General features: G+C 40.0%; 1 protein-coding gene across 1 annotated transcript in view; it reads left to right on the top strand.

Annotated features, from left to right (window-relative positions):
- kif26ba (kinesin family member 26Ba) overlaps positions 1–25,564 on the top strand; it is an 85,506-nt gene that overhangs the window by 29,472 nt on the left and 30,470 nt on the right. The window contains exons 3-5 of the mRNA XM_044346273.1: positions 979–1,680; positions 9,713–9,894; positions 16,161–16,368. Of these exons, the coding sequence (XP_044202208.1) occupies positions 979–1,680; positions 9,713–9,894; positions 16,161–16,368 (1,092 nt within the window). The remainder of the gene's footprint in view (positions 1–978; positions 1,681–9,712; positions 9,895–16,160; positions 16,369–25,564) is intronic.

Raw genomic sequence — 25,564 nt, forward strand, 5'->3', positions numbered from 1 at the left:
AATTGGTTTTAAAATGAATAGATCAACTGTGAGCCACTGTAAAAATGCTCAAAATGTCAGTGGATGTGTTCTTGTTGAATGCTGTTTCTGGAGCCATTATCTTAGATACCATCAATGTAGTAATTACAACTGCAATGTCATTAATTATGTGTCCTTTTCTATCATTTTAATGTTTAATACTTCCCTCTAAGACACGAATGAATGAAATATAGTTCATGTCACCTTTGCTGGCTGTTCCTTCTTCACCCAATAGTTTTTTTATTGCCTTTTTATGGGAAGTTAATTGAGTCATTTCTCATTGTGAGAATTTGATAGTCAAGAAATTAACCTCTTGTATGAAGAGTTATATGTTTTATCTTTTTATATTTTCAGTATTTACTGCACCAAGATGCTTTACAGATGATTCAAAGGTGCAAAGTCACATCATGCACTCAACACACACACAAAGACAGGCTGCACTGTAGCAACATTCCTGCTGAGAAAATAAAAGAAGGGAGAGGGAAAAAAGAGAGTATAAGGTCAGCTGTTGTCATTTCTGTATTAGGACACTCTCCTTTCTGTCAGTGTCTGTTGCACTTTTACCTTATAGACACTAAGACCCTAAAGATCAGTGTGCGTGCATTTTTGTGTGTGTGCTACATAGGTTTTGCTCTGTGTGTATGTGTGTGTGTGTTTGTGTGTGTGTGTGTGTGTGTGTGTGTGTGTGTGTGTGTGTGTGTGTGTCTCTCTCTCTCTCTCTCTTTCTACACATCTTCCCCCAGGCTACATGGCTGTGTTTCTTGGGTTTTCTATAAATATTCATAGTCATGACTTGTACAACATGAACACGCCTATCATTTCATCTCATCTCCTCTCCTCTCCTCTTCTGTCCTCTCTCTGCAGTTGTTTGTTCAAGTACGGTTCAAAATTTGAACGTGCATTCATTCATTCCTCCAGACACCAGTCTAATGCCTTCTGTTTCTCTCTCTCTCCCTCCAGGATCCCTCCTTCTCTCTCCTCCTCCATGATAAGCTTCAGGTGCCCAACAGTTCTCGGCGAGCATGGAATGAACGTGACAGTCGCTGTGATGTCTGTGCCACTCACCTCACTCAGCTTAAACAGGAAGCTGTGCGCATGGTGCTCACTCTCGACCAGTGGGATTTATCTCCCATCTCTTCCCCTCCTGCCCCGATTGGACGATATGGATCTCCGGGACCCCCAGGACCGATAGGAGCATCTGGATCACGGGAATGGCCTCCCCCTTTTCTCCCTTCTTCTTCCTCTTCAGCTACAGCTGCTGTTTCACACCCTTCCTCCCAGTTACCCTCCCCAAGCCCCAGCCAGACCCCGACACCCAGCCCAAGCCATGGACCATCCAACCCCAGCCATGGGAGTCCCTCAGTCGGGCAAACATCCAGCTGTGCTCCCACAAACCAACAACCTCAAGGCCAAGGGCACAGACTGGGGTCCAAGCCCAGCTCCCTGGGTCTTGGAGGTGGGATGGACAGAAGGAATGGGTCCCCGAGTTCAGGAAAAGCAGCAGGTGCCCAACAGCAGCCTGTAACTGGAGTAAACAGCCCTGGCAATAATAGTGGTACCAGCAGTAATAATGGGACTGGAGCAGTACTGAGTACAGCAGCTTTACAAGCACATCAGCACCTGAACCGAACTAATGGAGGAGTTACACTTTATCCGTACCAGGTAGGCCACCTTTAGATATGTGTGTGTGTGTGCGTGTTTGTATTACAGTCACACATGAATATCAAATGATACTCATTCCCACTAACCACTGTACCTGCATACATGACTGAATAGGACATGTATTATCAAATATGAAAACTGATTAAATTAATTCTGGTCTTACATGACTACATCAAACGTAACAGGCTACCAGCGTGAAAATGAATACATCTGTTGATATGAGTCTGACAGACATGAGAGGAAGTGCAACATTTTAATTTTTCAGCATACTTACTGTAGTGTGACCTTGTTAACTATCATCCAGTGACATAATCATAACTCCAGAGATAATGTGTTCATCATGAACATGCATCCTTTGCTCTCCTCTCCTCTCCTCTCCTCCCTTCAGTTTGTGCAAAAGTCAGTCTAAGCTATATTCTCTCTGCCTCAGGCAAAGACAGACATGCACAAATAACTATTTGTGTGTTCCTAGTGAGATAAGGACGCGTTTTAGAACAAAGGCTTTTTGGTAGACATATCATTTTGGACAGCAACAAAAAAATAAAAAATGAAAAGACATCAGAGGAACAGAAACTGTAAGAGAATAAAAAAAACTGTCATCTACAGTCTTGAAACATTTTTGGAGGAATAGTAAAGTAAATCGACTCACACCCACAAAATATTGAGTTTGTATCAGATTTGGTGAATGAGACTGGGAAGCCTCAACTTAAAAGAACCAGACATAATGTACAGACTTGCAAGGACAAATCATCAGTGCTATAATCTGTAGTACATTATAAAATATTTATTTCTCACCAGCAGCACATCTAGCATCAGGTTGGTACGATTCAAACCGTAAAAGTGACTCAAATGGAAAGAAATTAAAGAAGAGGGTTTTAGGAGGAGACGGGAAGAGAGGGAGCAGGATGGAGGGAGAAAACGCCTCCGGTGACGAGTGGTCTAGAGGTGTATGGAAGGAGGCAGGAGAGCTGAGACTCCAGGGGAGATCTAGAGGTGTGTGTGCGTGCGTGTGTGTGTGTGCGTGTATGTGTGTGTGTGTACAAACGTGTTCTACAGATGTAATAATTCATACAGTGATAATTAGGACTCTGGAGACTCTATGTCACACACCCTCAGTACCCCTTCACGCTCTCACTCTCTCTCTCTTTCTCTCTCTCTCTCTCATACACACACACACACACACACACACACACACACATACATTTTCTCTCTCTTCGCTCATTTCTTATGCCTCTTTCTCTCCTTCTCCTTTACTATTTCTCTTGACTTTCTCGCACTTTGTCTGCTTCATATTCATTCTCTCCTCACTCGTGCTGTTTCCCATCTCTCTTTATATTGTTATTCAGTCCATGACTTGAATCAGATACAGAGATATGGAGTCGTAGGTGGAAATTACTTTGTACAGTCTCTGGAATTGTTTCGTTATCTTGTCCTATGGTCAGAAATAAATTAGGCTTAAGAGCCTTTATGTATTCTGGCCTGTCTTTATGAAATTTACAGGGAAAGAGTGAGTGTTTAAATCTGAAAGAGCTTTTCTCTTTTTAGATAATGAAGGATAATTTTTGTGTTACTTTTGTCCTTCTTTTATATATATATTTTTTTTTACCAGTTTATAGATTGTTTTGTGTAAATGTGTATTTGTGCATTTGTATATTAATACATTATGTCTGGTGTATGTCAGAATCTGTGTGTATGTGTGTGCAAATGTGTTTTGCTGTGTGTATACAGTATGTATGCTGTGCAGGCTTGCGTGCCTGCAGGTTTGTAGGTGTGTGCAGGTGTGTAGGCATATGAAAGTTTTTCTTTGGTTGCTGCATTTCTGCATTCTGTATTTGAATTACTATCTGTATTTGGAGGTGTAAGATGTTAGTGTTTCTGCCGTGAATCTGACAGTAATGGTGTTTCAGCAGGAAAGGAGAAACGGAGCACGACAATAAATCACCCTCGTTTAGACTCACCCCTCAGGGACAGAGAGAGGGAGACAACGGGGGAGGAGCTGCCCACAGAGATGATCGAAGAATGGGAATGGAAGGTAGAGGCAGGGAAATGAAGAAATATTAGAGTAAAATATAGAGAGATGTTGACAATAGATGAAGAGAAGGTAAGAGAGATTGTTAAAGAGAGAGAAAAAAGAGAATAAGAATAAGACAAAATTGATCATAGATGCTTCATCTGTCATTTCAACATCAATTTCTTAGGACCACATTAATTCTGAGACATCAGTGTATACGTGGACATTGACTAGAAACCTCTTAACTGCATTTCCTTTTTGCAAGAGAGTTGGATGATGTTGGAGATCTGCTGTATAGCTCAAAACATAAAAGATGGCTGTTGATGTTCAAGCATCACTGAAGCTCTCAGATTGTCTTACATTGCCAGATGATCGATTGCAAGCCAAAAGAGAAATCTCATCCAACATGTTCAAGCTCTTCAGCAAATGTAAAGAGAAAACAAACACATGTGGAGCAACAGCAGGGAACGTGAGGGGGTTAAAGCCAAAGCACTGCAGCAGGAATTTGTGAGCTTCATGGAAAATGTGTGCTTTAGTCTTCAGAAACACTACCAACAGCAAAACCAGTGTGGAGCCACTGGATTTATTTTAAAATAAAGTGTTGCAATTAATTTCACAAGATATGAAGATGATTAAAATGTCACCTTTAAAGGAGGTATCATAATATGAGACAGAGGAGAGACAGAGAGCTGAAAGAGGGAGGACCGAGAGAGGAGCCATTGTGTCTGCCAGTGTAGCTGACATTAAAATCTTGCTGGATCAGCATTCTAGGAAGTGACAACCTCCACATTTTATATTTACAAGGACTCTCCTTTTTGGTCCCACAAGTAGTTTGGGACAAATGAAAAACACTGACTCAGTCAGAACAAGGGAGACTGATTATAATGGACCGGGTGTAAATCTTTTAGGTGGCTCACTGGGATCAGTGAGGTGCTGGAGGCCATGAACTTTTTTAAATGGTTTTGAAATCATTTTTATTTAAAATAGAGGACGGCGTGTTGATTCAGTGGTTAGCACTATTACTTTACAGAAAGAAGATTTTTGGTTTGAACTTGGGGTGTTTCTGGATGGGATTTACATGTTCTTTTTGGTTTCCTCCCACAGTCCAAAGACATGCAGATCAGGTTAATTGGCAACACTAAACTGGGTCCAGTAATTGAACGAACAAGATGCTGGTGAGCGTAAAACAAGGGTCCAGGCTTTACTACATATTGCGTCTGTACAGTCAGACATCAGTGTGCTCAGTGATGTTATAGATTTGCTCAAAGAAACAACATAGAAACTCTTTTTTTCACTCTAATGCACTGAACTGTTTTCCCTCTTTTCATTTTTCGTATTGATTTGATGCTCTCTCTCTCTTCTGTGTCTCTCTCTCTTTCTCTGGAATGAGAAAACAATTGAACATTGTCTCTTTGCCCTCCCTCTGTCCTTCAAGCAGCTAATTGAAAACAGGTTTACACAGTGTGGAGTGTGTATCTGTGCGTGTGTGTGTGTGTTTGTGTGTGTGTGTGTGTGTGTATGTGTGTGTGTGTGTGTATGTGTACTGATTTCAACAGTGGTTAGATTAGCCGTCCTAATTTGCCGTGTATTTGTTTGTGGTGCCTGCTCGAGTGTTTCTGAGTGTGTTTGGTATTGTTTATCTCACAGAGAGAAACAGGATGTGAGATACAACACAACCCTTGCGTGCACACACACACACACACACACACACACACACACACACACACACACACACACACACACACACACATACACATACACATACACACACACGCACAAAAATGAAAGCTAGACCTTCACTGCCATACAGTGCTGGACATCCTTTAGGTTTAATTACTGCAGAGCTTTTCCTTTTCCCTTTTTTGCTGTTGATAATGCTGCTTGCTAACTATAATTCAACGTCATTAATGTTTAAGAAGCCACTCATCGAGCATCAGAGACAGCAAACTACCACAGGTACATGTACAGTTTAATGTCTCTCATCTCATCAGCTAAAACAGAAGTTGATTAGAAAGTGAACTATGTGTTTTGCAAAAATTATTCCCATTAAGGTCAGTGTGAGCAAGGCCTTTAAACCCTCTTTGACAGAACAGTACAACCACTCAGGTTCCAACAGTAGAAGACAGCTTAGAGCTATTAGGTGTAAATGTGTGTTGCTGCATAACTGGATGAAAAGAGCATGATCAGAGCATGTTTTATTTTCTTTGCTATTCCCTGAAGTCATCAGTACTGCCACGAAAATGTACATAAAACTACATATTTCTGTCTTGAAACTGTGTCTTTTTCATATCTTTTGGCATATGCAGCCCTGAGGCTGTTTTCCAATCGAACTTCAATTTTCATTTTTTTTTTTTTTGAATTTTCAATTCAATATACTGTATATATGTTGATATTAATCTTATTTAATCCCACTCTCATCTGTTTCATCTTTGCTCTCATTCCCTATCCCTCACTTCAACTCATCCATTTTTTTCTCTCTTTGCCTCCTTCCTCTGAACATCTCTATTCATTTTGTGTCCTGTCTACTTTCTATCGCTGTTTTCTGTGCCCTCTATACTTACTTGCTTTCTTTCCTTTCCCACTCTGTCTCACATACTGTCTGTTTCTGTAACCCTACATCCAATATGAAATAAATAAACACTCCCTTATTTCTTCTCTGTGTGTCTCTCCCTCTACTCTACTACAGTAAGCAGTTAGATTGTTTTACAGATTGTGTCTATCCCCCCTGATAAAAACAGGAAAGACCACACACGTACATGAACATAAAAACACACCATTTCTATTTTTACCCTCCTCATATAAACCCTAAATTTCAGGCACAAATTCTACATTGGCTTGGAGTAGCCTGTGGTTGGAGACGGATGGAGAAATAAAACAAATGTAAGAGAGACAGATGAGGGAGGTGAATGCTGGGGAAATGGTGTTTGTGTTGTAATGAAGATGAATGAACCAGCTTTTACCTTTTTTTAAGAGCAGGGAAAGAATAGGTTGGAAAGTGACAGAATGAGTGTGTAAGTGAGGTTTTTTTACCTCATAATTTCAGAGGAAATGTGATATCACATTCATCAAAGTCCAGCATTTACAGGTACAGTACAATCTCAGAACCAAGTGTCCTATGAAAACTTGGTGCTGTGTATTCACTGATTTGCTGCATTATTTTCAACACATTTTGCTGTTGTATTATCCCTGTTTGTCCTTTCATTATCTACATATGTCCTTTTTTTCACCTGCTGTGGTGACCTAATATCCCCACAGGCATCAAGAAAGTTTCATTCAGTGTAATTTAATCAAATTTATAGTAAAATGTGGAGATAGCCACTCACCCCATTTGCCCTATATGTAAATCTGAATGGGACATGTCAGATAGAAACAGTACTACAATTTTCAATATTACTGCCACATAAAAGCAAACAAAAACATAATTTATTTCAGTGACTACATTACCCAAAATGCTACATCAGCCATCCATGTAGATGCACCAGCCAGGTGACCATGCAGGAATTTGATTTAAATAGGAATTATCATGCTATCTTTCCATTGTCTGTGTGCAGCTGCAGAACTAATTTGACAGCTCTCATACAATAGCTGGTTTAATTAGAGGGAAGAGGCATAATTACCCATCAGCACACAGCGGTCTCAGAGAAAAACAGCAAACCATTTGTAATCTCATGATAAAATGAATGAAGATATAGTTATTGCACTTTTTTGTGTGACTCTGGGAAATGCAGTGAAAATGTGGTCTTTACTGTATGTCAGTCCAGCGGTTTGAACTTCTGCACCCTCATTGACCCTCCACATATTGTTCAACCACCCTTTTCGGTTTTCAACCTGCATAATAACCCTCTGTGGGGACATTATTCTCACACTGTGCAGGTAATTTTCCTCTTCCCATTTATCAGGATAAAGGAGTAACTGGCACAAACGCACAAATATTCCATGTAGCTCACTAGACCTTTATTCCAAACGTTCACCACTGCTTTAATAATGCAGCAGTAGAAAGCTAAGTTGGAGCATCTGAAATGGATGTAAATGCACAGAATGGTATGGTATATAAACTATAGAGGCATCTCATTTACAGTAGGTAATTTATCAAGGCAGTGGGCTGCGTGCCTGGACCCCAGGAGCCCTCAGCAGTAAATATACGCATGGTGGGGCTGATTTACACACAGGTGCAGAGACTTTTAGACATGCGCACACAAGAACACACACTCACATATACACAACAGACATACATGCTTGCAGATTTACTCCCACACAAGCTATAGTTCCTTTATTGGAGCATATGGTTATGATTTAGGTGCTCTGCTGTCTGGCTGCTGGCAGCACATAAAGAACTATAATCAATAATCTATATCTATTTCACGAATGGGTCACCTGCGCATACACGAACACACACACGCACACACACGCACACACACACCACAAAGCAGTTAAATGTGTCATGTAAATGCCTCTTTGTGTGTGTGTGAGAGAGAGAGACTTATGTCTGTTGTAGAAATGCTTCTGGCAGTACAGTATTTGTTGATGGACACAACACACAAATACAACCAAACTCCACCAGGGGACCTTTGTTGTATGTTGATCCCTTCGCTCTTTCCAAATATGTGTAATAAAAGCAAAATGCCAAAAACATTATCTTAAAAAAAGATTGATAAAGGTAAAGTTGTTGTATATGTATAATATATCATATATTTGATGAAACAGTAACAACAAACAGCAAGTTTTCATTTCTTTACAGTGTCATAAGTTCACAGGTCTCTTCACTGCATACTATCTAATAAAGCACAAATGCCATGAAGGATGATCCAATAATAAAGTAGAAATGTAAAGAGCTGAAGGGCAGAGCAAAGGGACAAAGAGAATGAAATTGGATAAGGTTGATGCATTAAAAACAAGTGAAGAGAGGTAATGGAAAAGAAGGAAAAGGAAGGGTGAAAGTGAAGGAAGAGTCATTAGGTTAGAAGGGAGAAATCGAGGAAGGGAGGGTGTGCGTGTTTGTTGATTTCTGTCTATCTGCGGCCCAGACAGCGTTCTGCTGCTGGTTCACTACGATCACTAGAGAGCTTATCTGCTGTCTGTTTGCCAAGGACAACACACAAGAGAAAGGTAGAATGTTTTAAAGTATTTACCTTGGCTTGACTTTTTCATCCAACACAAACACACACACACACACACACACACACACACACACACACACACGCACACACGCACACACACACAAAGCTGCTGCAATGACATAGTATCTTGTAAATATTTTAAAATTTCCCTCAAGAAAGGCAAATAACTAAAATGAAACATGGTGAAAAATATGCATAATTTTTTTTCTCATTTGATCATTTGATAATTGTTCTGTACCTTACAAAAACACCAGTTTGGGCTTGTAAATGTGTCCTATAATAGATATAAATATGAAATAATAAATGATAATAAGGAATGCTAAACATCCATCAGAGAACATAAATAAATGGACATAACATATCCTTTAACAGGATATGAAAGTAGATGTGTGGGACACAAGTTATGGTCTCTCATCTGACCACCTGGGAAAGACAAGGGGCAGAGACATAGTGCGTATGTGTGTGTGTGTGAGTGTGTGTGTGTTTTCTCATAAAGGACATGGATACAGTTGACATGATCTAAGTAATCAGAAGGAAAACTCTCTTCTTTCATTCATTCTTTCTGTTGATCTTTATGTCACTCTCCTTTCCTTTGATGGATTCTATATTTTAACAACAGCTAATTGTTGTTGAAGACACACGCACACATCTTGTCATTCCCTTAGTCACCCCTGCACACATGCACTTGTTGGAACAACGAAACACACGCAGAAAACATCACTTATTGTGATTTCAAACCTTTTGAATCTGATTGTCTGTAGTCCAGCTGTGACTGCATCTATGACCTATTGACCTTTTCAATCTTAATAACAAAGTGATCTATTTTTAATCTATTCTCTCAACTCTTGTGTTTTTTAATGAACAATAGCTAAAAGTAACTCTTTCTCTCTTTGTGTTCCATCAGATCTCTCAGATGATCTCGGAGGCTTCCAGAGAAGGTTTGAATGAAGCTGCCCTGAACCGCTACAACACACACTCACCCTCACACACAAATTCAACATCACACACAAACTCTCCCTCACACACTCCAGCTGCAACCACGACGGCGCCGACCACCACCTCCGCCGCCGCCTCTTTCTTTGCCAGGTAAGATGCATTCACATCAGAGCACCTCATTCATTTATCCAATTTCTGCACAGTGCCAGTAAGCAGGTCTTTGATTTGGAACGTTTTTAAATGTAATAGGATGCAATACTGACTTGTTGTACATATTATAATTTAAATGTTTCTACATTCAAAGCAAGTTTTTAGCAGTAATTCTCTAGGTCTGCTGATGCTTTATAACATGTCATACTTTCCTGCTAATTCTCTGCTGTCTCTGCATCCCTCACCACCATCCAACCATCCTGCTATATATCTGCAGACTCTGTTTCTTTGTAATTCCCTCTTACTTTATGTTAGTTTGACTAAGTCTACTTAAAACACAGTCAATGACTGATGATTGAACAGTGACTGAAAGGGACAAAACAAGACTGAGAGGCATCCTTCTGCATTTGTTTGTACAGAATCACAGGAGGTCAAAGAATCATACAATACTGATATGAACACTGTTACTGTATTTCGTTTTAATCCCACGAGATTACATTTCTGAAGATTTATTGAAAGTATGAGGACTAGAAGACTCTGTTTTATAGAGAATGAATAAAAAGAGGAATCTGACGTGCATATTACTAGAGAGAAAGATTAATCCTGGGTTTGAATCAGAGTCCTTGACATTCCCACTGCTACGCTGATGTCTCTCAAGTTGTCTAATAATGCAGAAATGTGAAATAAATAGTCTGACAAAAGAGTCAGGCAAAGATGTGAGATGAAGCTGGTGGAAAAATGTTAATATTGTTATACAGTATATTGTTGATGAGCATGTCTACTTATCTTTTGGTGTGTTTGTGTATAAATCAACTCTCCAGTTACCGATGAGCTGTGTAATCAAATCTAGAGAAATGCACAGCGACACAACATAAATAAGACACGAGTAATATGGGTAAATTATTGATGGATAAACATGGCAAGCTCAAAATGAATGAGTAAATTATTCATGGGTAACACAAGACTATGAGAGTGTCACAGTGTCTGAGGTATTGCTGAGGCGTCGTATCTAATGAGCTGCTTTAAATCATATTTTAAATGATACCGATGATAATAAATATTCCTGAAAATGTTATGAAAGCATATGAAAGCTCTTCTCTTCTCTTCCCTTCTCTTCTCTTCTACCTTCACTCCTGTTGTGCACATTGCTGTCTTTTGTGCTTGTTTGTGTTCTCAAAGTCTGTAGATAATGAGATATGAGTGGTTGATGTATGAGTGACATGCTCCAGTGTAACAGACACACTGCTGTCTGTCTTTCAAAGCACGAGGTGCAACTCGTAAATTGTATGGGAACGCTCACAAACTCATGTGATCACACTCTCTCTTTGGATTTCTCTCTATGACCCATGAACTGTCAGGTAACAAGGCCATTTTACAGAAACACACACATGCACACACACACACACACACATCTGGTTGACATTCCAGACATACAGCCAGCTGTCTTTGGGGCCGATTTATGGGCATTAACCTTCTAAGTGAAAGAACATGGTTTGTTTAATGCTGCAGGTGTCACTGTCTGTGGATATGTGTGTGTGTGATATGTAGTGTGTATGTGTGTCCAGCTGTCACTTTTTTTTTCTTGTTTTCGGGTGTATAATGAGATCCTGTACGCTGTGATGTGTAATTTCCTCTTAGCAAAGTGTTGGTTATGTCAGCTGTACCATTTCCCATTTTATCTAGTGTGTGTGGGTCGTGGGCTTACAGTTTGGTAAAAAAACCCAATGTAAACTTGACGCTGACTTGACTCTGGTTATGTGTGTATGTGTGTATTTGTGCGTGTGTTTATGGTCGATGGATGCAGCCATGCAGTGCTGGTAAATCTCACGACTGTCTTGGTCTTTACTCTCAGACGTGGACCGCATACAGACACTCCTATTACAAACACACACACACACACACACACGATCTCCCTCTTGCTCACTGTCTGCACACAGCAAAATCCCTGTGTCAACCACATCTCTCCCAACTGATCCCTTCCTCTTTCGTTTGCTTCTCTCACCTTCATGTCTTTCCTTCATTCTCCTCTCCTCTGTTTCATTTAACGACTCCCTTTATTTCTATTTTGCTTCTTTCTCCTGCTCTTTTCTTCCTTTGCTATTGTCCTTTTTATACTTCTCTTCTCCTCTTCTTTCCTTCTCTCCAACAATTTTTCTGACTCCACGCTGACCTTTTCTTTACCGTTGCTAATGTGCATATGAGTAATATCTTTCATTAGTACCAATCTGTCTGTGAATATGTCACACTCACACAGTAGCGCTCCATCTTCCCAGTGCTGCAGTGGCCCTCTGGGGACGTTGGGTTAGAGGATAGAGACATGCTGTACATGCTAGGTGTGTGTGTGTGTGTGTGTGTGTGTACGTTCCTACTCACTGGGGGAAGGGAGTTTCTATCAGTGCAGGAATTTTTTACTGCATGCTCCGAGGATTGGATCTTTGGGGATTTGGCTGCCGTGTGTGTGTGTGTGTGTGTGTGTGTTGCTGGAGGTAGCAGAGTAAATGAATAGGTCCCAAGTGAATTGGTGAATTGGGAAGGCGTTGTTATTTTGGATGGAGGATTGCTGTGAGACAGGGGGATGCTGTCTCTTTCTCTGCCTGCCTATTTACCTCTTCTATTTTCCTTAAAATGAAGTATTCCATCACATGATAATTGAGAACCAATTAGCCAGGATGCATAATGCTTGATTGATGATTTAAATAGGTGGTCTGTGATTTAAAAAAACAAAAAACATATCTACCGCCTGATCACATAAGGATTGCTAGACTTGTTATTTTGCTCGTGTGTCATTTAACCATAATTGAAAGCGGTTATCTTGTTTTGACATGAAGAAGAAGAGGTCTATTTGCTTCTTTTGTGGTCTTACTGTTTTTAATATTAGAGATACATAGAAAACAGCACAGAGCAAAGAGCGAGTGAATTCAAATATTCTTTCCTTTCAGTATTTTAAACTGGGAGTAAAAACGTTGATAGCTTAGAAACATTAATTTCTGAAATTGTTTAATCTTGGAAATCATTTAACACATTGGAGGATGGAGAGAGGATGGAGTGCATGCTGCTTTAATGAAGTACTAGTTCATATTTTGGCAGATGAGTGACCAGATCAGTGGCGTAGACCAACATGTGATAAATATAATCCAGAACTATCGTGGCCATCTGAACTACTGTCACAAATTAGCATATAAGTTGGTCTCTTAACAGGAAGTTGTAGCTGAAGTGTGTAAATTGTCATGTACATGTCAATAGATAGTGTCAGTAAAGCCAGTCCTCTGTCCATGCTAGTAACACACCCACACACACACACACACGCACACACATACACACACACACACACACACACACTCACACCTCATCGCTCTCTGTCTGTCCCTATATCTCCGTCCACTGATGGCCTGTTAAATAGAATGTAATTAGCCACTGAGCCAACAACACAGCCTAGAAACACCAGTCATAAATCAGCTGTGTGTTTGTGTGAGAGTTTGTTTCAAGTGAGTCTGTGTATTTTGGTGTCAAGTGAAAGTGTTTGTGGTTGTGTCAAAGGAAGAGGAGAACAAAGCAACAGCATGTTAGTTGCTGGACTGGAATCTATTTGTGACTCCTGCTGCTTTTTAACAAGAGAGAGACACATGGAGGGACTGAGGGGGAAGAGAGTCAAGGATGGATGAAGGGATCAATATTTGTAAGGAAGGCTGAATGGATGGTGTGATGGATTCAGAACAGGGAGGAAAGCTTAGTGAGATAGAATAGGATAGATAAAAATAATTAGGGAGAGAGGAATAAAATGGAGAGAGAGATAAGTGGGATTAAAGATAGGAAGGGCAGGAGAGAAGTGAAGGATTGAGAAGAGAGGAGGAATGATAGAGGAAGGGGGGCATATTAAAGGATGGGGGTGACAGAGGAAGTGCTGATGGATAGAGAGAGGGAGTAGATGGATGGAAAACAAGTGCCCTTCACTTTAGGGTTAGATTGGAATAGATCTACTTGGCCAAATCCCAGGCCACTTCTCATTAAACGCTACCAATTAGGTGGTGGTGGTGTGTGAGTGCGTGTGCGTGTGTCTACCATGCTTGAACTGTGTCACAGATTAAACCAGAGTGGCAGAAAATAATAGGAGTGTAATAGTGCACACGCATACACACATAGCATGTGTTATGAAATTGGTGTGGCTGATGGATTTGAAAGATGCATTATAAAAACAGTCACGAGAAATAAGCTTGATTCACATGTTTTGCCCAGAGAGAGGCTTGTTTATAAAGGACTGAAGAGAAGAACTGAATGCTTTGCTGCAAACTATGGTGGAAAAATACTCTACATGGATTCTCCAACAGCACCGAAACCATTCATCCATCATTATAATGTCTCTTCCTGCAACGCTCAACACTACAGCAGCCACAGCAGCCTGTTGTTTTCATTGTTAGAGAGAAAGAAAATAGTAGATCTGAATTCAAACACAACTAATTCCACAGTTTTGACTAATGCCATTATTATTTTTAAGATAGGGTATCGTATCCTTAAGCTTCTAAATAACAGTTTTTTACAGTTGAAAATTGCATTTGACAAACAAACCGTTTCTTCAAATTGCTGCACATGTATCTTCATGCTGCACGAGGAGGTTTTGAGCATTCAGGTGATATAATAAGAAAACCAGTAATTGCTTTTGATCGCATTTGCTGCAATATGTAAGCTTAGCTTACACACAGTGGGAAAAAAATTAATAGCCTTCTTGTGGAGCTTTGTTTCACACAGTATAGGCACTCACACACATTCACAGACACACGCACAGACGCAGATCCACACACAAATCCTCCTGGGAGAGCTAGTCAAATGGTGAAATGCTTCATCGTTCTATGGGTCACTGAATCCACATCTCTCTTCTCCCCCCTTTCCTCTCACACTGTCCCTCCCTCTTTTCTATTTCTCTCTTTTTCACTCACTCCCCCCTTCTTTGTCTCACTGACTCTCCCCCTTGCTCTCATTTTCTGTAACCTGCTGCAGTTAATTGAAAGCCAATCGTGTGAGAATATGACTCTTTGACAGAGAACGTGTCAGGGTGCAAGGTCTTCTCTCTCCCTCTCTCTTCTCTGTCTCACTTTCTCTTTCTCTCTCTCTGTATCATATAAATATATATGAAGGTAGATTAAAACAACATGTTTTAATCTACCTTCAGGAATCTCTTCCAATGCAGTCCTAGAGCGCTTTTGTTTTATCATTTTGTTAATACAGCTGCTGTGCGTAACTCAAATTGTCAGATTGTTGAACTGTGGCATCCTAAATCCCGGAGAAGGAAATACACTGAATGATTGAAGAGTATATTTTCCATCAATGGCAGTACATCACTTAGCTGAGTGATTGCAGGCAGTTTCCTCTCTTTGTCTTTCTGCTCAGCTATGGTCAGTGTGTAGAATATTGACGATTTTATCAAAACAAACATAAACCAACTCTTTCTATACCTCGCTCTTTGTTGACCAAGATTGATGGTAGTTTGAGGATACAGTACAATATCCAGATAAAGTCTCCTCCGTGTCAGGACAGGGGCTTGTCTGACAGTGTAACATGAAGCTCTTCTTCTTTTTCTTTCTTTAAACTGACTGGCAGGAATTGTTGACATGCATTCAGAAACATCCAGACATTTGGAGAGGGAGGAGAAAAAGTTAGAGACTAAAAGTGATATGAAGTTCCCGCACGCCAAGAGAGGCAGATGGGAAGAACCTGCTGTGTTGAAGTAAGAAATGAGAGAGAGAGCAGAACAGATGGAGAAAGAAGTGAAATTTAGAAGTTGAAGTTAAAAGGAGAGAAAAAGGAAGGAAGAGAGTCGGAGTGGGGAATAGACTGAGTATATTTAAATTTTGGTGGCTCCTTTTGAGCACAATGCCACAGGGAATTAAGCAGCGAGAAAGCAAATGAACCACTCCCCATCCAGATGTTACTACATATGTAAACAGCAGTGTGTGTGTCTGTGTGTGTGTTATTTGTGTACGCACGTGTTGAAGGGTGTGTAACCAAGTTCAATCCCGCAATTAGCATATTTGCCGTGGTTGTACTGCGGTAAACTTTAAGGACGTAATTATAGATCCATGCTTGCATGCACATGTGCCACCATCTCCCCTGTCCTTTCCATTCTGCTTGTATTCCTCCATTTAAAATATGCAGTGTATATAATATTGTTTTTACAGTGATCAAGTATGGTTTTAATGTATTGATTTGATTAATTGACTAGCTTCTCTTCTTATCTTCCTCCTTTCCTCTTCCTCTGCGCTTCCTTCTCTCAGAGCTGCACAAAAGCTGAATTTAGCGTCCAAGAAGAAGAAGCAGAAAACAGCCGCGGTTACAGCGCCAGTGACATCATCAGCACCCTCATGCGATCCCCCTCTGTTCCCGACCAATTTTAGCTCCGCCCTGCTGATGGCCCCACCCCCAGCTCCACCCTGCCTTCTCCGTGCAGCCAACAAGATCAAAGACACACCTGGGCTTGGAAAGGTAACAGAAAAATATCTCTTGTTTTTCTTAAGTATCTTTTTAAGTATTTTTGCTTTAATTGTCAGTGGACAGTAGCGTGGTGAAAGGAAAAACTGAAGAAGGGGGAGAGGGGGAATGACATGCAAAAACAGTCCCTTGCTGGAATTGAATCAGGGATGCTGCAGTTACAATAGAGTATATGGTATTGGGTGCCCCAGTTGTTAAGGAGTTAAAATGCCAACCATGAGACACAATGTCCCTGATTCAAATCCAGCTGAGGACCTTTGTTGCACATCGTTTCCCGTCTCTCACTTGTTTCATGTCATCTCTCTCTATCGCTATTTAATAAATGCATTAAATGCCCCAAATAATATTTTTTAAAAAGAGCACATGGTACAAGACGTAACCACTTGGCCCCTGAAAAATATCTTTTTTGTAACTTTGGTGTAGAAAGGAAATCCTTTAGACACTAAAACAATTTGGTGTTTAAAGTTTGAGACAAACTGCTTCACTATCATGTCTTTCACGTTGCTTCGATGCATCTCAGAGAATTGACGAATTTCATTGTTTTTCCACTTAAATGAGACCTGACAGATGGAGAGAAGTTAGTCACCCTTGCGTCACTTGATAACTATTAATTTTTTCACTTGTGCTGCAAACATCTCACGTCAGTTATTTCCGTCTCAGACACACTTGGTGTACTGTGAAGTTTAGATGACAACTCTGACTCATCTCCCTTGATGTGATTTTAGCACATGCCTGAAGTCAGATCTGTCATAGCACGTGGATCCAGAGGAAGTCAAGTGTTTTTTCACTTCATTTTCACCAAATCCAAGTTCAGTTTCCGTGATGTTTAATCTGTTTAGTTGATGCCAAAGCTACTTTTTATCTTGTACTAGATTAGTGGATTGAGATATGTATTTGTATGTTGCCTAATTTTTTTTCACAGATCTGTTTCGTGGACTTTGGAAGAATTGGTGTTATTTCTGTAAGCAGCACAGGTTGCACTGGAAGCATTTACTTTAAATCAACTACAGTAACATTTGGGATGACTGCAGGTCACAAAGTACTGGAACGTTTCAAAACATTGACCTTTGTGTGTGTGTGTGTGTGTGTGTGTGTGTGTGTCACCCCTGCTGTACCATACTGAAATGTAGCCTAATGGTTACCATAGTAACACATCTCAGGCTGACAAAAGTCATCTGCCACCATTGCCAGCGGTTGATGAAACGTGTGTGTGTGTGTGTTGTGGATGCAGGGGGGGGGTTCATGCTTCTCAAGTGTGTGCAATATTGATCGTCCATGTAATGAGTTTTTAGTGCCCCCTCCTCCACAGTTTGAGTGAGAGGCTCACTGGCTCTGTGTGTGTATGTGTATGTGTATGTGTATGTGTGTGTGTGTATGTGTGTGTGTGTGTGTGTGTGTGTGTGTGTGTGTGTGTCCTTAGTGCTAAAAAATGTATGTATGGAGGACAAATTCAAACATACATCAAACAGGACTGTCCATTACTTCTCACAAAGAAAGAAAGGGACCTCACATGTGCCCTGTTGTGCGTTTGTGTAAATGAAATTGTGAGTGCATCACAGATGGGTGTGCATATTGTGTCTGTGAGCTCTGGTCTGACCGCATACATGCACTTGGAGGAGGTGAGGATATTATTTTGTATGTCATTTTAAGTATGTGAGAGAGAGAGTGTGTGTTGTTACATTTATATTAAACACTAGATGAGAGGACAGACACACACACACACACACACACATAAAAACATGATACGAGACACGTGATGTCAGTTCAGTTGAATTTATAATGAGATGTAGTAAAATGTTAATGAGTGAAATGACACTCACAACTATTTAGTCAGAAAACCCTTAAAAGAAAGATAAATACCCAATGAAATGAATCCTCATCATCAAGTTTTGATCTGATTTACACAAACTCACAATAGTGTGGTTTGGGTCTGACTTTTTTCTACTTGTTTGCCTTCTTTGCTGTTACTTTGCCATTTGCTATCAAACTGACATTTGAGATAAAAACTAAAATTTAAAATAAATGACTTGTAAATGTCACATTAAAATCAGTTGTTGAAGTTGCAAATTAAAAGCACACACATTAATATAGAGCAGCGATCATGTGCAGAAATGTGACCAACATAGGTAGAAATCTGTATTGCTGCTATTTTATACATATTTCATTCTTTTACCAAATCTGGAAAACCCAGGATAGCATATTCAGTCTGGGGGTTTCATATTTTATTTGTCTTTTTGTGCAACTGATTATTTTCTGTTTTGTCTTTCCGCTTTGTCCTTCCTTTGAGCCTTTTCCTCAGTGTCTCTCCATATGGAGGTGACAGATGTCTCCTCAGTTGTCAGGGAGACAGACTCACACTCACATACTCACAAGCACATGTACACACACACACACACACACACACACACAAGAGCCAATACGTACATTATGAAGACAAAAACCACCACGTACACGTTGTATGTTATAACAAAAACCTTCTTCACACAGTCTGTCTGTCTCATTATATTATTTTTGGTTCTGTTTCCTCCTATTATGATATTTTCTGACCTTGATAAAAGTGTTCAGCTTGTTTGGCCGATCCTGCCACCAATGCCTGCTGCTACATCTGTTTAATTCCAACTGTCAGAAACCCCCTTTTTCACATTCACGTCGACTTTACACAGCAATCACTCTGGTGTGATCTGTGTCATGCTGGATCTTCGATTAAGCTCTCCAGCCGTTTTGACAACGATACTGACTGTTTTACACTATTCTGTTCTCCTGCTGGCCTGCTGGCAGCCCGTCCATCCTGAATCAACTGTGATAAATGACAAAGACAACAACTACAAAAGAAATGGAATGAAATGAAAAGCAAGCACATCACAGTTCAGTAACATTTAAGAATTGTTACTAGCTTATACTTGGTAATTGGTAATTCTTAAATTTCCTGTTTACATAGTCTTGCTGACATGTGTAGTGATGAGCTGGAAGGAAATGGGGAATAAAAGAAGAAGGAGAAGAAATAGCACTGAGGCAGGGAGATATTCTAGTATTTGGAAACTAACAAGCCTCTCCTGTGAAATCAACCTGAACCTTGCCAAGACCTAATCACACACACACACACACACATACACACACACACACACACACACACACACACGCACATACACAAACATATGGGAAGAAAATGGCTATGGTGACATTTCTCCAGTAAAAATGTCACCTGCAGTGGGGGTCGGCTCCCTGCTGAAATAGCATTTGCACACATCACACTCACACACATAGAAATGCATGCATACAGGCTTGCATGTTCACAGATTCATAGGATTATAGTGTACAATATATGATGTCAAGGGAGCAGCAAAACCCCTGGTGGAAGTGTGTAAGCTACATTCTGCAATACACAGGTCTGTCGGTGTGTGATGGAGGTTTTAGTTTTCTCCCCCTCGATGTTAATATGGCAGAAAACAGATTGAGACGTCACATTTAAAGCCAGGGGAAATCAACCTGTACAGGTCAGATGCATTGCTGTGTGTGTGTGTGTGTGTTACAGGGAGGGAGAGAGAGAGAGAGATAGCAAGAGGGTTCAGCCTTGTTCCATCAGGGGACGTCAAAATAAATGGAATCCCTCAGCGGATCTGTCTGAGTGGCATCTGAATCTCAAGCTCCCCTCTGTTATTTCTATACATGGTGCTTCTCTACATGTTGCTGTGAGCTCCGTCTCACTTTACAGTCTTCACATCAGCCGGCTGGGAGCCTTCCATTCAGATCACCAGGAGGAGATGTGTATCAACCAAGGATATTAAGCTGTATAGTACAAGTATTATTATTCAGCAAACCAACTGTGAGTTATGCAGAAATCTTAAATACAGAAGGCACATTTTTGAAGCTGTCAAATAATAATAAATACAAATGTTGTATCGTACGATTTGCAGCTCTTCCTGTTTTTTCCTGTTGGATCACATACTGTATACATGATCCACCTCACAGTTGGCCCAAGGCTTGACTTGCTAATTGGTCAGTCATTACAAACTCATGCAGCACAGTAAATCTTGTGCAAAACCCACAGAAATGTATTTTTCAATTTCAGGGGAGATCCCAAAGTTTCAAAAGATAACAAATATGTTTGGCTGAATTTTGAGAAAATGTGTTTAAAATGGTGCTGAACACATCTAATCAATTTGATGGATGGTTACAGCAATAAACAGTATTGGGTTTGAATATTTCACTTGGCGTAAACATTATTTTGTGTCAAGAAAGAATTGGAACAAGATAATACATATGAGATACTGTCAGACAATGTGAAATCCTCAAACCTAAGAGATACTTAAAGTCCCCCTCCACTCAAAAATATGTCTTGCTTATTGTTACTTCAGTTGAATGTTTGAGCTTCACTGTGCAGAATAATGTATATGCAGAGTTTTAGACTAGAAGGATGTTTTCACATTCATCTGCTGAAGGGGGAAAGTATCTTTTGTTCACCTTAAAAGAGCATGATTTGTGACATCACAACTAATTTGGAGCCAAACATCTTGTGCGATTTTTTCATGAGGGAGAAGGAGTAGATGTCATTTTACGTATTTTAAAGAGATAATTTAACTTTTTTTGTGGAAAAACCACGTTAGACACAATTATTATTCAAAGTAGAATATTTTATATACATCTTAAAACATATCTGGAGGGGATCTTTAAGAATTAAAAGAGGAGAACTGGATGTTAAAGGGTTAAATTTCCTTATTTAAGCTGTCTCCTCCACTCTATCTACAGTGCTGCAGATATTTCTTTGGCATTTGCAGTAATTTGATAGCTGAGAGTGAAAGGAAACATGGGTAGAAAGGGGTGTGACATGCAAAAACATCCACAGCCAGGATCAAACCGCAAACATTGTGGTCATGTGGTGTGCATCTTAACCAGCAGGCTACTGGGGCACCCCATCATTACAGCTCTACATACAGTGTATCATATCTGAATTGGGATAATAAATATTCCTAAAAATGTTATGAAAGCTAATATGAGAGTTTGTCTCTCCTCTCCTCTCTCTAGCCTATCTTTACCTGATCCCTCTTATCTCGTGTATGGATGAGTCTTATCTCTTGCCTTCCTGTCCCTTCATCCCTGCCCTCTCGGTTCGTCTCCATTTCTGAATGACAATGAAGGACTATGGGAGTTTTTCCTCTTCTCTTTCATCTCTGCAGCCAACATTTTGCACACACACACACACACACACACACACACACACACACACACACACACACACACACACACACACTCACAGATTGTGACTTGACCTTGGGGGAAAATGATGCTATGACAGCGAATCAATTTTTAATAGCAGCTACGATCCCTCTCAGGCCACAAGCTGTGTGCGTCTGTGTCATGAGTGAGCATGTGCAAGTGCATTTTCCACGGGCATTTGTGTGTCTTCATGCCTCTGTGGGTGTCTGTGTGTCTTGTATCTAAATGAGTGAGTGAGTCTGTTATGGGAATCCAGTAGCCACTTTGTTCCACCTCGTAGATGAAATATTAATGCTGTCAGTATTGGCAGAGCTGGAGCAAATGACTGAAACACACACACACACACACACACACACATACATACATTTCACTCCTCCCTACTGTATTCTCTGTATGTGCATTAGTGTTTGCTTGTACAAGTATGAGTGTGTAAACATTGCAGTATGCCCAGTATGACCTGATCCTAAAATACTTCCATGTCTGTTTTTCTTTTTGCAGAGTTATTCCTTATCTGAATCAAGGGTCTAATCATAGATGGGTGTCATATCTGAGTCAAAATCTACAGAAATTAAATCTATTTGATTTAAATTTGAGTGCAAACCTGTGAGCCAGGTAATTCAATTCTTCTTCAACCAAAAAAACATTGATTTTACCCATGACTGATTAATGAATAGCAAGGAATAACAGTCAATCACCATATTAGATGATTGCAGTTTTCCTGATTGTTACTCATCTAAGATATTCTCACTGTTCAGAGTTTCACCTGTTTAAGCTAAAACTAGTGGCTAGAAGTCTGTGTTGGTGTCAGTTTCAGATATAAACAACCCTGTCTACTACAAATTACATTCATATACAACTAAATTGTATTCCCAATTACATAGCTTTGGCAAATGTAATCACTGCCTGGATTTTGTTCACAGATAATGTTTTTTCAAATGAATAAAGCTCTACATTTATATATTGCTCTGAGGTTGCAGGGAGGAGGCTGGGGTGGAAGGAGGGTGTGTGAGGTTTTTACAACAGAGACCCGAGTTTGCATCCTGAGACCTCTGTGTGCTCAGGTTTAGGCAACAACATCACTTTGGTTAAGGTTAGTGAAAGATTGTGGTTTCTCTTAAATATTACATGTTATGCTTTAAGTCACTGCTGACACTTTTCTGTATTAAACCAAGACCATGATCTTTCACTAACCTTAAGCAAGAGCTGTCTAAGCATAACCATAAAAAGTTTAATATTGCTGTTGTTTCTACTGATGGATATTGTACTGCAGATTTTTTTATTTTGTTGGGGGAAAAAACATTTCACTCACGTGTTCAATATCAACATTTGTGCAACTTGCCAGATATGTTAATTAACAACATTTTCTCATTATGTTGAGAGATAATGTACAGTAATTAAGCCAGCATTATGTTTCTAGCAAAACCTATTTGCTGTTGCAATTTACTTGTATATGAATGTAATTTCTAGGAGATAGGTTTGGCATAAATTGCCAAGGCTAAGCATTGGACCATTACACTCGAGACCAGTTATAGTTCATAATTCTACAAAATAAGGATACTCAGCTTCTTATAAAGTGAAAACAACTGATGTTCAAAGCAGTGTGAAAAGCAGTGTCTGGTCTGGGGTTAATCATAGCTTTGGCATTTTCTTATTGTCAACAAATATGATGAGAAAACCAAAGCCAATAATGTGTTAGTGTCTCAATACTTTCCAACTTCCCCACATTGTCTGTGGCTCTCAGCCCCAAGCCCATTCATTCCTATTGAAGATGTACATTTAAGTGCATTTGTTGGGAGCTACTTTCAGCACAGATTAAAACCCATTTGTTGCACTAGGGAGTATTTCTGGCATTGACTCAGAATGACTAACTAAACTACAGTGCCTATGTTCATTGTAATAAAGGAAAATGTCACCTAGGGCTCATTTATGTTTTAGTTTTTGGCATGAAAATAGAGATTTATGGCACAGAGGAATAAGCCACTAAAACAGGCTTTGGTCTTTAATTTTTAATAAGAACAGTAAAAACATCACCAGCCTCATCATTTAATGTTAGAAACTGAGTAGCAGTTTTACATGTTACAGTATATAGGCAAGTGACATTTTGTTGAACATTTTTTTGTTAGTGTAGTTAGCTTGGACCGTCCAAGCTATGTGTGTCTTGTTATTTAATCCTTTCTGGTTGCTGAAGAACATCTCTGCAGTACATCAAACTGAGAATAGCCAACATGGATCTTACGACACTGTGAGCTGAACTGGAATGAATAAATTAGATAAAATTAGAATTGATCTGAGGCCTGAACTTGCTATTCCCATATGGTATTTGTATCTATCTCTCTGTACATGTGTTTGCACAAATGTGTGTTTCTGCAGTCTTTGGGAACCAATTAGAGCACAGTCTCAGTCTCTTATTGATTTTCTAGCCAATAGTAATGAAGCACTGCTGTGAGGGACTATCGAACAATCTTCTCTCCGCTCAGGGTTGTTTGTTGCTGTTTAGCTGAATTCCTTCACTTAAATTGGCTGAAAGACTTTGTTGTTCCTGAGTGTGGTGTATGAAGTGGAGGAGCAGGAAGCTCTACATCCAACAGGGTGTATAAGGGGTCAGGTCAGTTTCTTAGGAGAAGAAAATGTGACTCTCTGCCTCAACATCTGTCACTGCATGTACCCTTCAGCATGAATATGAACCCACAAGCTGTTCCAGACATGATCAGCAGACTTGTATGTTAGACATGGTTTCTTAAAAAGACACATTATGCATGAAAAATATGAATCATCATACACGTTTAGACATGTTTTACGGCAGAGCACAGATGTCAGTTGTCCTTAAAAGCAATTAAAAGTTAAAATATGAGACTTGGAAAAACAGTCGAAGAAACACTGAGTTTTCTGTATCCTGCTTTTTTTGCTCTGGTCTATGTGTTTCAGCTGCTCACCACCTTGCATCAGCATTCGCTGCAGCATGAAGTGTGAGAGAAAAGAGGAAAGTATAGAATGGATGGCAGGAAGAGGCTGTAATTTGTCTTGTCATTTGTTCTGAGGAAGGGAGAAAAACTGAGACAGGGATAAGAGGTGGAGATGACAATGAAATGGAAGGAATGGAGTGGGTGGACAGTGATATCGAGCAATGCGATTTTTCTCAAAGGGAGATTGAAGACAGGAGAGGTCTATACATGCTGTGAAAGTGGGAGGCTGAGAGAGCAGGATGGAGAGATTTGGGTGGGAGAATAGAGGAGGGGGAGAGAGGGATGAAGGGATATGTGGGGATCAAGAGAGACATGGACAGAGTGAGTGTTGTGTTAGTATCTGGAGAATTGTGTTGTTTGTGACCTATTTCTCTGCATCTCTCTTGTGAAACAAACATCATTACCTCTTCCTTTCTCTTCACCATTTTTTTCTTTTATTCAATAAACAGAACACAGAGTCCATTAGTTTTGTGCGCAGTCGTCAAGCTCTTCCTGCATATGTGTGTCTGCATGATATTGGCTGTGATGCTTTGCCACATGTATTGATTCACTGGTGGAAGTAGGCCAAGGATCCTCTGAGAATATTGTGGGTGTGAGTTTGAGCACAACACAATTGAGCTTGACTCGGGTCTAAACTTCTTGCTTGAGTGTTGAGCCCAGATGTTGCTTTCAGAGCCAACAGGTGACTTTTTAAAAACTTTTTTTTTTAACTGACAAAAGCCCAAATGTATTAAACGTTTGTAGCACTTTCACAAATGCAGTTCAGTGATGTGCTTTCTAGTATTTATTGTAATTCTCAGTCAGAAATAAAATGACATCCCATGAAGCTGGAACAATAATTGTGCTGATGCATCAGTTTCCTCTTTGTTTGTTGGTAGTTATCACCAAAAAGCTTTGAAAAAAGGGAATGGAGGTCGATGGCATCACGTATGACTCTTGCCTTTTCACATACACTCTCAATATCTCGAGAGACTGACGTGGAATAGTATTATGGCCCTATTTAAACCTCAGTC

Source organism: Thunnus albacares, chromosome 1 (assembly GCF_914725855.1).
Source record: "Thunnus albacares chromosome 1, fThuAlb1.1, whole genome shotgun sequence".
NCBI lineage: Eukaryota > Metazoa > Chordata > Actinopteri > Scombriformes > Scombridae > Thunnus > Thunnus albacares.